Raw genomic sequence first — 13,895 nt, 5'->3', positions numbered from 1 at the left:
CCACGTCAGTTAAAATGGTGTCAAACTGGATTGTCTGCAGGGTGTTTTGGACCAGATAGCTTTTTCCAGCAAAAACCAAAACAGCTGACCTTGTAGAAAAGGCCTTCTCCTGTGTCAAACTGTCTGCCTAGCCCAGAACTGTCTCTGCAAGTCTCTTTCTCCCAGTATGTTGTTGTTGTTGTTGTTGTTGTTAACTGGCTTCATTTTCAATTTATGGTGATCCTATGAATATGAGACCTTCAAGTCATCCCTCTATTCAACAGTCCTGCTCAGGTCTTGCAAACTCAATGGTGCCTTCCTTGAAGTCTGTCTGTCTGAAGTGCAGTTTTCCTCTTTTCCTGCTGACTTCTGTCTCGTTGTTGTTCTGTGTCTTCAAGTTGTCTCCTAGAAGAAGCTATCATGAGGTTTTCCTGGCAGGTGTCTTCAGAAGGAGGTTGCCGCTGCCTTCCCCTGAGGCTGAGAGAGTATAACTTGCCCAAGGTCACCCAATGGGATCCCATGGCCAAGCCGGGATTTGAACCCTGCTCTCCAGAGTCGTAGTCTAGTGCTGAAACCACTACACCTCGACTTCTATCTTACCAAGTATTATTGGCTCTTGACTTCTATCTTACCAAGTATTATTGTCTTTTCTAGTGAGTCCTGTCTTCTCTTGGGATGACCAAAGTCTCACCTTTGTCATCTTGGCTTCTTGAGAGAAATGGGGCTTGATTTGCTCTCAGACCCATTTATTCATCTTTTTGGCCATCCATGATGTCTGCAAAACTCTCCTTCAGCACCACATCTCAAATGATTTGATTTTCTTCCTATCATCTTTCTGAACTATCCAACTTTCACAGCCATGCATCCAAATGGGAAAGACAATGGCATGGGCAATCCTAACTTTGGCCCTGGACCTTTAGCACATCCTGGCGACGTGCTAGGGTTGCCCCAGGGCGCCGTTTCTAGACCAGGACGTCACCAGGACGTCACAGCTGTGTGGTGCCACACGGTGCGCACAGCTGTGATGTCACTGCTGCGCACCTTCCAGATGCACGTGTGGCAGTGACATCCTCGTGCCACCGCAGGCAGTTTGCAGCAGTGCGAAAAGGAGCCGCTTTTTAGCGGTTCTTTTGTTTCCACGTAGCTGCGCCACGCCATTTGGATGCTGCAGTGCGGTTATGCGGAAAAGCCGCCTCTTTCTGGTGGTCTGTACCCCGCCTTTAGCATTCAGTTATATGTCTTTACACTTCAGGATCTTGACTAGTTCCTTTGTAGCTGCCCTGTCAAACAGCTCTTACCATCATACCTTAACCTTCTCTTCTCCAGGCTAAACATACCCATCTCCTTAAGTCTCTCCTCATAGGGCTTTGTGGTTTCTAGACCTTTCACCATTTTGGTGGCCCTCCTCTGGACATGCTCCAGTTTCTCAACATCCTTCTTGAATTGTGGGGCCCAGAACTGGACACAGGATTATTTCAGGTGAGAGCTGACCAAAGCAGAACAGAGTGGGATCTGAATGTAATATTCCAATTCATGTAGCCTCAACCTCTAGCATGAGCAGCTGTTTGTCACGAGGAGACAATTGAGCATTGTAAGTAGTCCAAATCATGTGCATATATTTGGTGCATGGAGTGCCCTCCTGTCCTGGAGGGACATGTCAGCGCATAATCCAGGGCAGCTACAGGTCTTGCAGCCACTGTTTTCCCTGGGCTCATGATGTCTGCCATCACAGTAGTGTATTTTCTGGTGAACGTGGAGATCATTTCTACCGTGACTACTCAGCAGGAGGATGCTGCATTTTCACTGTGTCAGAGCACTTTGCATGGAGATGTTTTGGGGCACCAGGACTGGCTTGATGCTAGGGCAGGAGGGTGCAGTGGGTAGAGTGACTAAGTGGCCTGGGTTTGAGTCATGTCCCTGGTGTATCTGGTGGCCCTCATGACACAGTGGTTAAATGCTGGTCCTGCAACCACAAGATTGTTAGCTTGATCCCAGGAAGGGTTCCAAGGTTGACTTGGTCTTTGATCTTTTCATAGGTTGGTAAAATGAGTACCCAGCTTGTTGGGGGCAATTGCATTACAGATTACAAACTGCTTAGAGAGTGTTCACCATCAAGTGGTATAGCTATCACTATTGCATCTAGGGTGCCAAGTTTATTGTGCCACCAGAGATCATTGAACAGTACTATCAGTCAAGGTGTTAAATCACTCATGTAGGCAAGGTGGATGAATAGGCTAACTTAATAGAAGGCAGCACTGGAACAGATCTACCTCATAGGTATGTTGTGCAGGCAGAACATGGTAAATGCATTTCTTTGCCACATTGCAAGTTTGAGGGCAGGAATTGTAAACAGTAGGTGTGGATGTGTCTTGGGAGTGGTTTGCCTGGCTAATGCAAATGCTGGTTTCTGTGCTGGGCCTGCTTTGCATTATTTCCTCATCCTGTATTCCTCAGTTGTGGGAAATCAACCACAAAGCTGCTAGACCAAGCAAGGAAAGTCTCTCACATTCCATGCTCAGCACTGGTGGGGATCATGACTCAGGAGATCAGGGTTCAAATTTCTACACGTTCATGGAAACACACTGGGTGACCTTGGGCAAGTCATACTCTCTCAGCTTCAGAGGAAGGCAAAAGCAAACTTGCTCTGAACAAATCTTGCCAAGAAAACTCCATGATAGCTTGGCCTTAGGGTTGTCATAGTTTGAGAATGACTGGAACACACATACCAACAATTATATTTTAATTATATTTTAGCTTGTTAATGTTTTTAGTAATGGAACTTTAAAAAAGAACAATGTGACCTTTTACTTTATGTGTTTGGGCTTTGGAAAGCCACCTTGAGTCCTGGGGATGGCGAAAAGGTGGGATAAAAATAAACATCATCATCTTCATCATGATCATCATTATTCTCAGTTTCACAGTCTAACAGGCATTAGTGCTGGCATTTTGGGCCATCTGTAACTCAGATTTTGTCTTGAATCTAGGAATCAGTGATGCGCCATCAGATAGTGTGGCCTGTTTCAAGTAGTGTTGTTTTTTATGATGTATTATGATCCTATCTATGCCCTGTAGCAGGCCTGCTTCTCAAATTTGCAGATGACACCAAATGAGGAGGAATAGCTAATACCCCAGAGGAGAAGATCAAAATTCAAAATGACCTTAACAGATTAGAAAGTTGGGCCAAAGCTAACAAAATGAATGTCAGCAGGGAGAAATGTAAGGTACTGCACTTAGGTAGAAAAAAAAATGAAATGAATAGATATAGGATTGGGGACACCCAGCTTAAGAAGACTATGTGTGAAAGGGTTCTAGGACTCCTTGTAGATCACAAGTTGAACATGAGTCAACAGTGCAGTGCAGCAGCTAAAAAGGCCAATGCGATTTTAGGCTGCATATGTTCAGCCTGGAAAAGAGAAGGTTAATGTAAGATGGTTAAGAGCGGTTTGACAGGGGAAGATGCTCCCTTGAAGGGTGGTGGAGTCTCCTTTGGAGGTTTTCAGAGGTTGGATGGTTGTTTCAAACTGAGTGTTTGGATTGTGTCTTCCTGCATGGCAGGAGGTTGGACTGCATAGCATTTGAGGTCTCTTCCAACTCTGTGATTCTAGGATGATTTCATTAAGATGCTTTGCCAATCTGTTTGGAATTGCTCCCAGAGCACCTGTCTCGCATTATTGAAACCACAGTTGTGTTCTCAGAGACAACAATCTCAATTTGTAGATTTTGATATTTCATAAACATTCCCCTCCTTTTGTCCTTGATTCTCTTGTCTCCCTGATGTGATACAAACAACAACAGCATTAGCAGCAGCAGCAGCAGCAACAACAACAGCAGAACCAGAATGATGTAGTGGTTTGAGTTTTTGACTGGGAGACCAGGGTTCAAATCCTTGCTCAGCCATGGAAACGCACTAGATGACCTTGGGCAGGTGACACTCTCTCAGCCTCAGAAGAAGGCAGTGGTAGCAAGCATCTGAAGAAAGCTTGCCAAAACCACCCCAGGATTGCCACAAGTTGGAAATGATTTGAAGGTGTATACAACCACAGTAAGAACAACCTATAAGAATACCTGCCACATTATCTGGCAGTACGTCCCTGATTCCTAGGCTGCATCCACACTGCAAAAATAATCCAATTTGATGCCACTTTACCTGCCATGGGTCCATGCTATGGAAATCTGGGAAGTGTAGTCAGAGCTCCACTAAACTGGATTATTTTTGCAGTGCAGATGCATCCTTAGATTTTTGGATACAATCTGAATCATTGCTGGTCTGACGATGGTGATGATGATGATGATGATGATGATGATGATGATGATGATGATGATGATGATAAAGATACTAGTCCACAGGCACTTTTACGCTTGCCTTCCACAGACGTAGATTTTTAAAAATAACTTTAAGCACAAACAATTAGTAGTTTCAGAACACAAATTGCGGCTTTGCTAAGATTACTTTTGCTGTGCTTGAGCGTTCAAGGCAAGGAGGTTGCAGCAGTTCATTTTTATTTTGGAGAGTGAGACAGAGACGTGCAAATGTCCAAGAGACGGCACACCGATTTTCTTTTTGGAGATGCAATTTAAAAAATAGATTCCCCATGTCTAGTGGTCTCCTCCCTTGGATCCTGCACTTCATAAGCTCATGGTGAGAGAAATTCTTTCTTGCAATAAAGCACAGAGCAGAAGCAGGCTTTCCTAAATTCCAGGATTATTTGGGGATGGAGGTTGGAAGGATTGAAGGCCTTTGGAGTCCTAATACCACTGACTGCATCTGCTTTGTCACAGACACCATGCTGGGCTCAGATAATGAAATCCAGACCCAACAGGGTCCAGTGAGCCAGCGAAGGGTGTGTTTGTCACCAAAGTTTGGTTCTGGAAGGGAAGCTTGTGATTTAATAGAGGGGAATGTTTTCCAGACTGATGGAAAAATTGCTCCTGGCCCAGATTCCTTCATGCTGTTTTGCAACCTGAACCGAACGCTTTCAACATTTTCCATCTTCTCTTTTGCAAAAGCAGACAGAAAACAAAAACTGCCGGGAGAACCCAGCGAAAAGGGCTGGCTTATTTGCCTCTTCTTCATGCAAGAGGATAAGGAATAAAGGCCCTTTGCATTGTCTCTAATCAGAGCTTGGGAAAAGTCGTTTTATAGACTTTGTAGTCTACTCCCAGAATCCCCAGCTTGTAGTTCATTCCCAGAATCCCCAATTAGTAGATTTTGAAGCCCATTCCCAGAAACTCCAGATAGTAGACTTTGTAGCTTATTCCTAGAGTCCCCAGTTAGACTTTGTAGCCCATTCCCAGAATCCCCAGTTAGTAAACTTTGGGGTCATTCTCACTGGCAGGATGAATCGCTTTGTGTTTCACTCCTGCCCCGGTTTGGAAAGTGATTTCAAAAGACCCCTAGTTCTCCTTATGAAAGGGTTTTTTCCTTACCCTGTGTGATCGGGGCTTTTTTTAGGCAATTGTGGTTCCCACTGGCAGCACTGCTTTAAACTCCCCTGTCAATCATTCGACGTAAGCCCGGGTTGGAAATTGGGGGTGGGGGTGGAGGCTGAGAGAGTGTGTTCTGAGGCTGAGAGAGTGTGACAAGGAGGATGGTAATGGAGCAAGGCAAGGTGGAGGAGAGTGGAAAGGAGGAGGAAGAGGAGAGGGAGGCAAGGCTGGGAAGGGACATCAAAAGGCCGGGAAGGGAGACGAGGAGGAGGAGGATGGCAATGGAGGGAACCAGGACCCAAGGAGGCTGGTCAGAAGGAGGACAGGGCATCTTTTCTTCTTCTTTTTTTGTAAATACAATTAAGCACTTAAGCGACAGAGTAGTTTAGCACCTTTGCAAGTAGTTGCTAAACCATTCTGTCACTTAAGCGCTTAGTTTTATTGTAATTTTTTTAGAAAGGAACCAAACATCACACCAATAATGACAAGACAGCAGTTGGGGGGGATGAAATCTCCCCAAAAATTGACCCCTCTGCCATCAGTCCCTCCCCTCCAGAATGCTGCGATTCCAATCTTTCATTCCCACTTGCTCCACAATCTTTGGAATCGCATTTTTTCAAAAGAACCTCTTTTTAGCTGGTGTCTGGAAAAACTGGTATTTTTGCTTTTGCCTCATTTCATCACGATCACATCGAGACAGGAACTGGTTTCAAATAGGAACTGGGGTCATTCAATTTGCTCAGCAATCCGATTCTTTTTATAGTGGGAATGGGGCCTTTGTAGCCCATTCCCAGAAACTCCAGCTAGTCTGTGCTACTGGCAGAGCTTGGAAGCAAAGCCTAGAAGAGTGACTACCAGATGCAAGACTCTCCACTTCGTGTGGCTGGTGGCAGAGCTGTGGAGAGTTATTTCAGACTCCAGCTCCCAGAATCCCCTGCCCACGCTGACTGGGGATATTCTGGCAAACAAGCTAGTAAAATGTGGGTTAGACAAGGCAAATGGATTTGGAACTGGTTGACCAACTGGTCCCAAAGGGTGCTGAACAATGGCTCCTCTTCACCCTGGAGAGAAGTGACCAATGGGGTTCCACAGGGTTCTGTCCTGGGCCCAGTTTGCTATTCAACATCTTTATCAATGACTTGGCTGAAGGAATAGAGGGCATGCTTATCAAATTTGCAGAATGTTTAGGCGGAATCTCTTTTCCTGTAGTTTGCATCATTTGCTCCATCTCCTAGTTTCTGGAGCAGCAGAAAACAAGCTTGCTCCATCTTCAGTATGACACCCATTCAGATACTTAAACAGGGCTATCATATCATCTCTTAACATTATCTTCCCCAGGCTAAACATATCCAGCTCCCTAAGGCATGGTTTCCAGACCTTTCACCATTTTGGTTGCCCATGCTCCAACTTGACAACATCCTTTTTGAATTGTGATACCTAGAACTGGACACACATGACCAAGGCAGAATAGAATGGCACTATTACTTCCCTTGACCCAGGCAGTATACAATTCTATTGATGCAGCCTAGAATCACATTGGCCTTTTTAGCTGCCACATCACACTGATGACTCATATTCAACTTGCCATCTATTAGGACTCCTAGATCCTTTTCACATCTCCCTCGGGATAAAATGGCCCACAGACCTGCTGTACTTGCCCCCCCCCCCCCGACTTCAAAAAACAGACACCTTCTGATGGATGAGCGAGCCAGATCAAACCTTTGACAAAATTCTGGCTAAAATGCCCCTGAATGAATTACTCGTGTGTTTTTGGGTTGTCTGCAATGACCAAAAAAGTAAGTTATCCCATTAGTTTTTGCTTTGTATTGTTTTGTTTTTTGGTTCCTTCTCACTCACTGTGTTACTTCAGAAACATATCATATATACTCAACGATAAATTGACTTTGTGTATAAACCGAGGGCAAGGTTGACCAGAATTATGGACTTTGACATGACCTGTGGATAAGTTGAGGGTAAAATTTAGAGGTGTGAACAAAGGATATAAAGGATGAAGCAATGGAAAACAATGCAAAAACCTTACAATATCCCAGCAGGCATGTTTGTGCTCATGCTTAAGGCTGGATGGATGAGAGAATAGAAGGAGGCCAGTGATTGCAGGTGAGAATATGCTCTTGCCTTTTGCCGGGTGATAATTCCTGTTTTAAAATTAGAGTTAAAAGTACAATACTTACATTGACCACTGGATAAGGCGACTCAGTTTCTGGACTTTTTCTAGACAATTTCTAGACCAAAATTTCTAGACTTATATATGAGTATATACAGTAATTTTGTTATGTCCTAGTTACCAAAGAAGATAACTTGTTATTTGTAACTGTAGCAGCAGAAATGTGTTAAATCCAAAGTTAATGTGGCTTTTTTTTTTTACTTGGATCTGCTATGCTCTTTTTGAGGAGAGAGATATGGAAATGCACACCCTGAAACCATGTTTATTTTATGTTCCCTGAAGGTCTCCAGAGGAGCAGCTAACCTTAAAAGGAGCTTTTAGAAATAGGAGCTTTTTAAGGGAATGCAGGAGAAAGCCTCTCTCACTTTTCACTGTCTCATGTGAGAAGGAAACCGGCCGTTTCCTACAAGAGGGCGAGAAAAGGAGATCCAGCAGGCGCAGCGGCTTTTCCTTTTAGTCTGGGGTTCTTCTGAGGTTGCTGCCTGCCTGGGCCCTGAAGATGCCAAGCAAGACAGAAAATAGCAAACCCAGACAGTCAAGATCAAGGAGGTGCTAGGCAGGAAATTCATAAGTGCTACCTGAGGGTGGTGGGTTGATGTTGTTGTTGTGTGCCAAGCCATTTTTAACTTACGGCAACCCTAAGGCTTTTCTTGGGTTTTTCTTGGCAAATTTCTTCAGGGGGGGTTGTCATTGCCATCTTCTGAGGCTGAGAGAGTGTTGCCCAAGGTCATCCAGTGGGTTTACATGGCGGAGCCGGGATTCAAATCCTAGTCTCCCAAACCAGTACACCACACTGTCTCCTTTGGGGCCATGTAAATCCTGACCCTTGCGCAGGGTCTAGAATGCATGTCTGACTATGCCTGACTTCTCCTTTCCACTGTATAACAAACTCCAGGAGAACATGAACACTCCCACCTAAAGATCCCACCATTTGCACCCCATTAACCAAGTCATCCCTGTTGGTTAGGATCAGATCTAAAACAGCTGATCCCCTTGTTGCCTCTTCCACCTTTTGGACAATGAAATTGTACAAACCCTGTGGCACACCACTGGTCACTTCTCTCCAGGATGAAGTGAGGTATTTGCTAGGCCTTGAAGTTTTGGCTGAGTTTGACTTCCAGCAAATATCTGGATAGTTGAAGTCATCACTGCTACATCTCTCCTTTCTGAGTTGTGTGGTCATCTGTTCTAGAAAGGCCTCATCCAGTTCCTCCCTCTGACTTGTAGGTCTGTAGTAGACTCCCACAACACCCCCCCCCCTTGTTTCCCTCCCCTTTCATTTTTATGCAGATGCTCTCCACTTGGCTTCCAGAATACAAGTCCTGGATCTCTTCACAGGTATAGACATCCCTGACATATAGTGCTGCTCCTCCTTTTTTTCTTTGGACTGTCTCTCTTAAAAAGGTTATACTCATCTATGGAAGCTTATGCTACAAATGTTTTTTTCTCAGTTTACTCTGAAAGGTGCTGCAAGATCTCTTTCCAAAAAGTGTTTCTTTGATGGCCTGGAGCTTTTTAAAGTTGAGATTTCTAGCTCTCTTGGCTGGTCTGGATGTGTCTTTTCAGACTTGACGCTTCTGTGAAACTCTCAAGAGTTTCAGCATTTCCTTGGCCAAGTTTTTACAAAGGCGTGAGTTGTCCGTCTGGTGGGAAAAGGGGATGGAGATGGAGGCTTTGTCTCTTTCAGAATTGGATTCCTGCTGACGGAAGGAGAACAAAGACCACATTGTGGAGTAGTGTCTCTCAGAAATGGAGTAGCTGAAGTGAAGTTTCCCAGGAGATAGCTGGGTGCTCTTTGCTATTCTGGTCCTACCCGGGATGCCAACTGAGGCCACCGAGTGGGCTTTCTTTCCACCATTAAAGCAGGCAGGCAGACAAAAGTCCCAAGTGCCAGACAAAAACACCGCTTTTGCTTTCCTCCCAAAATGGGATGCACGCTATGTACTGGTGTACACTGCCTGGAGATGTCTGTGCACGGAAGCACATTTGGTGGTGCATTTTGCTGCACATTTCATGTGTTGACTCATTTCTGCAATGTTATTGCCATCCAACACAGAGATTGTGTAGCACAATTAATGTGCAACTCTGCGAGAAGAGATTTACGTTACATAACCAGTGTAGGGGCTCAGTCTTTTTGTTTCGATCTGTACCTTTTTGGTTAAAGCCATTTCTGCAGTGCAAACTCTACAGCGGGCTCTCCTCTAGTTCAGATGTGGCCATACCATTTGTGCCTTTCTCAGCAAGGGAAGGGATAATAACCCTCAGTGTCCCATCATTTTTAATTATTGGTCTGGAAGCCAGACCCCACTATGAACAGCTGAGGGAGCTGGGTGTGATTACCCTGGAGAAGATGACATGATGTAGCCATCTTAAATATCTGAAGGGATGTCATGGAGAAGCTGGAGCAAGTTTGTTTTCTGCTATTTCAGAAACTAGAACACAAACTAATGGATTCAAAGTACTGTACAAGAAAAGAGATTTTACCTGAACATTAGGAAGAACCTCTTGACTGTAAGAGCTGTTCCACAGTGCTATAGACTGTCTTGGAGGGTGGTGGACTCTCCATCTGTGGAAGTGTTTAAACAGACGTTGGATGGGCAACCCTTGGGGGTACCTTAGTTGAATAGTTCTGCATGAGAGGGAGTTGGATTTAGGGTACCTTTCAATTTTATGAAATTAATCAATAATAGAAGGGAGGAGTTGTGCAGAAGGAGAAAGACTACTGAAAGGGGATCTTGAGATGGGGAGGGACACAGGAGGCAGTGGGCAACTGGTTTTATAAAACAAACGTGTGTGTCATTCTGTCATTATAAATGGGAGGTGAGAATTTTGGTGAATGCATCTTCTTTGGTCCGATGCAAAAACCTTGCATTGGCAGCAGTGACTCCCACCATCAGCGGAAGATGCACATTCATTCATCCCTTTTAACTCTGTGCTTCCCCCTTTTTTTAACAGGGATTAACCAGGAGATGAAGACCTGAAAGTGGTCAAGAAGCTGCCGTGATTTCTTCTGTTTGTGCCCCACTGCTCAAGCCATCAGTGCCAATGTGCCTTCAGATACTTTGGTACCCAGTCTCAGCATTTCTGCAGGGAGAAATCTACAGGGACTCTTCTCTTGCTCTGCTGTAGCCTTTCTCAGTTGGGGAAGGGATAATAAATAAGAAAGTTCGATGTGCCATCATTTTTAATAGTGACTTCAACAGATTGAAAGCCGCCCTTGCTGTAAGAGGCAAAGCAGCATCCTCATGGCATTTGAACGGCACAAGGGGACAACGTTGGCATCAGTTTTCCAGGACAAGGTGAAAAAAATCTGGCTGCCTTCTCTGGAACCTGTGGAAGGACTTAAGGCCTTGCAAGAGAAAGAGACAGCTTGACAGCCAAAGCTTAGTAGCTTGACAGGCGAAGCTTCGTAGCTTGTGAGGCTGAGCAGATTCTGGAAGCCTTTTTTGAGCGAGAGACCTCTTGCCAGTCTGAACCAAAACATAGCCCCTGTTTGCTTCTCTCAACTGGGTCCTGGCTGCCATTCCCCCTGTCTGGGGACCCACCATGGGGTCAGGTCTCTCCGCAGGGGCAATCGTTGCAATTGTCTTTAACTGTGTTATTGCCTTCCTTCTCCTTCTTCTCTTCCTGATTCTTTGCAAGGCCTGCAGGACGCCCTCTTCATGTCCGGATAAGAGCCCTTCCTCTGAGACTGATGAGCGAGGGAATGAAGAGAAGTACCTCCTTCAGTCTTGATCCTGTGAATCTGTAGAGGACCAAGTGGACAAAAGCTGCCTTCTCTGGTGGAGTGGAGGCAATAGCCAGGTCTTAGAGGCTTCTGGCCAGTTGCAGGCCTTGCTGTTAGCTTAATTGCAGTCACAACATTGGGAGTTGAAACATCCCACTATCTTGTCTTAAGAGAGGCGAGCAGGGATCTCCTTGAGCCATGAAAGAAGGAGGCTCTCGTGGGTGCGGTTGCCAGCTGAGCTTTTCCCGACAGAGGAACAAGCTGGGTTTGATCTCCCAGCATTCAGGGTTGCCTGTTTGTGGTCTATACCACCTCATCTGTGGCAAACTCAGAGGTTGGCCCTGTCAAGACGGTGGCTAGCATGGCAATGCCTAAACAGCTTTACTTGGGCTCTTGGAACTTTCTATTCTACCATCTAGGTTCAGGAAAACCTTGAAGGATTCGGGCTTTTGTTGAGAGGTCCCTGCTCACCCCACCGCAGGCTCGTTGGAGGGGGATGGTTTTTGCTCCTGTTTTTTTGGAGGGGCTTAACTCTGTCCAGTGGCCAAAGGAGAGCAGAGTCATGTTCAAGGATGAGGTCATGTGCTTTCTTGGAGACCATCTTCAGCAGACCCCTGAGCATAGTCTAAGCAGGACAGCAGACTGGCAAGGAAGGAAGCGTACCGCATCTCCAGATGGATGAGTTGGGTGCCCTCTTTCTAGTAGGTGATGCTGGAACCTGAGGGTGAACAACCTTCCCAGGCGCTGAATGGCTTTTGCCAGCTGGCACAATAGTGGCACCTCTTGGGTATACCAGAGCTTGCCCCTAGGTCCAGTAGTGTTATTTCTCCATCTCTCTGTGGATGGACCCTTCCTTTCCCCTCAGTGGTGACCCGGTCCCAAGGGATAACTGCCCCAAGGTGGACAGGTTGAGCTGTGCAGGAGAGGTTAAGACGGCAGTGCAACCCTGGGGGTTAGCTGGAGACAGCTGTCCAAGGAGGAAGACAAAATGGCAGATGGGCAGGAAGTGGTGGGAGGAGTCCAGAAAGAGAACGGTAGGGCTGGAGGGTTATAAGAAAGAATCCTGTGGTCCACCTCCAGCTGTTCACCAATCTCTGTCACCCTGGCCAAAATCATGGTTGTATGAATAGGTGCATTGCTCTAACATGGAAGAAACGAGAGCGTGGGACTTTAGGTTCTGTAACAAAACCCAAGTATTGGAGGAGATTCTGGAAGTCTGGCTTTGTCAGTGTTCATATTCTGGAAGTTAGGCTGTTTCTTTAGTCCAGGCTTAGACCATTCAGAGTCACTTGCAGGGGGGCAGATAACTCTGTTTAGCCCCAGCTGAGGCTTAAAGGCCCTTTTCTCAGTTGTCCCTTTGAGGCTGCTGTCGTAGGAGCCTGGGCAACCAGGTCTGGGAGGATTTGAATGCAGTGCAGAAGGAGGTGCTCGAAGTGGGCAGTAAGCATGGAGACCTGCACTATGAGCCCTTTATGGGGGCAGAAGCAAGAAAGCCCTGATCCCACCCACCCCTTGTACTTGGGCCTTGCTCCCAGGGAGGGACTTACACTAGAGGAAGCTGATGCAAAGACCAACACAAGTAGATCTCTGTGTGCCAATGTCTTCTTGCAGCAGCAGCAACAGCAACAGTGTCAGGTGAGGAACTGCTTCTCTTGCACAGAGGGAGGGAATCCTTGCAGCCCCTATTATCTTTTGGCAACAACTTTTTTTTCCTCCCCGAGTTATGTTCAGTGCCACTGTAGGGACGCCATTAAGAAACCAGTGCTGTTTCTCAAAGGCAGCTTGCATCAGTCTTCCTTCCTTCTTTCCTTGCCTCTAAGGTGGTGTCCTGGGCCATGTAGTTCCACCACAATGCTGTCACTGGGTCAACTATGGGTGGGGATTTCAGCCAAAGGGACATGACAAAGGGATACAGAGGGTAGACTGGACCTCTCCATTTCTCCAAGGCTCTATCTCCTCCACAGCATTGCTTTTGTGAGGTGCACAAAGGTGGGCCGAGTCCTAGCATCCCAAGGAGGATGGGGCTACTCAGTGGCCATTCAAAGCCAGCATCCATTGAACAAGCAGGCAGATGTGTAGGAGGCCAAGGTCTGGGATGCCAAGGGGAATGTCTGTTATCCCAAAGCAGAGCCACGGCAAGAATGAAGGGAGAGGAGAGGGTGAGATAACCAGTTTGGCAGGGCTGCATGTGGGTGTGGGGCAGGAAGGGGGTGTCCCCAGGGAAGGTGTCTCTGTGGCTTCCTTGTGTTGGTACGAGGCAGATCTGCTTGTTCCCTTCTCATGCTAATGATTCCCCACTGAGTGGAACAAGTCCCTTCCTGACTGTGATTTTACTGGAATAATAATTATTTTAAATAAAATGTGCATAGTTTGTAGCAAAACATATCCTGGCTCTAGTTTGGGTTTTTTTGCTCTCAGAGAAAGTGTTGAAAAGCAGGGCAGCTGGGGGGGGGGGGGGGATAAGGGAGGGATGAGGCAAATCTGTTCAAAATCCGCTCTGCTGTCCCAAAGAAAGGGCTGGAGAAGGGAGGGTGGCTGGCATTGCTGCAGCCGGTGAAGTCAAAAACACCCTGCTTC

At 46.2% G+C, this 13,895-nt stretch overlaps 1 protein-coding gene across 2 annotated transcripts in view; it reads left to right on the top strand.

Moving 5' to 3' along the window:
* ENHO (energy homeostasis associated) overlaps positions 1-13,688 on the top strand; it is a 44,395-nt gene extending 30,707 nt beyond the window's left edge. For both annotated transcript variants that reach the window (XM_089498028.1, XM_089498027.1), the window contains one exon: positions 10,547-13,688. In XM_089498028.1, coding sequence (XP_089354154.1) covers positions 11,138-11,326 — 189 coding nt within the window. In that variant the 5' untranslated portion in view covers positions 10,547-11,137 and the 3' untranslated portion in view covers positions 11,327-13,688. The remainder of the gene's footprint in view (positions 1-10,546) is intronic.
* Positions 13,689-13,895: the final 207 nt, after the last annotated feature.

This window comes from Sceloporus occidentalis, unplaced genomic scaffold (assembly GCF_023333645.1).
Source record: "Sceloporus occidentalis isolate IW3139 unplaced genomic scaffold, rSceOcc1.0.p SCAF_1, whole genome shotgun sequence".
Taxonomy (NCBI): Eukaryota; Metazoa; Chordata; class Lepidosauria; order Squamata; family Phrynosomatidae; genus Sceloporus; species Sceloporus occidentalis.
The sequence above is the reverse complement of the archived record's forward strand: the minus strand, read 5'-3'. Positions and strand labels throughout refer to the sequence as shown.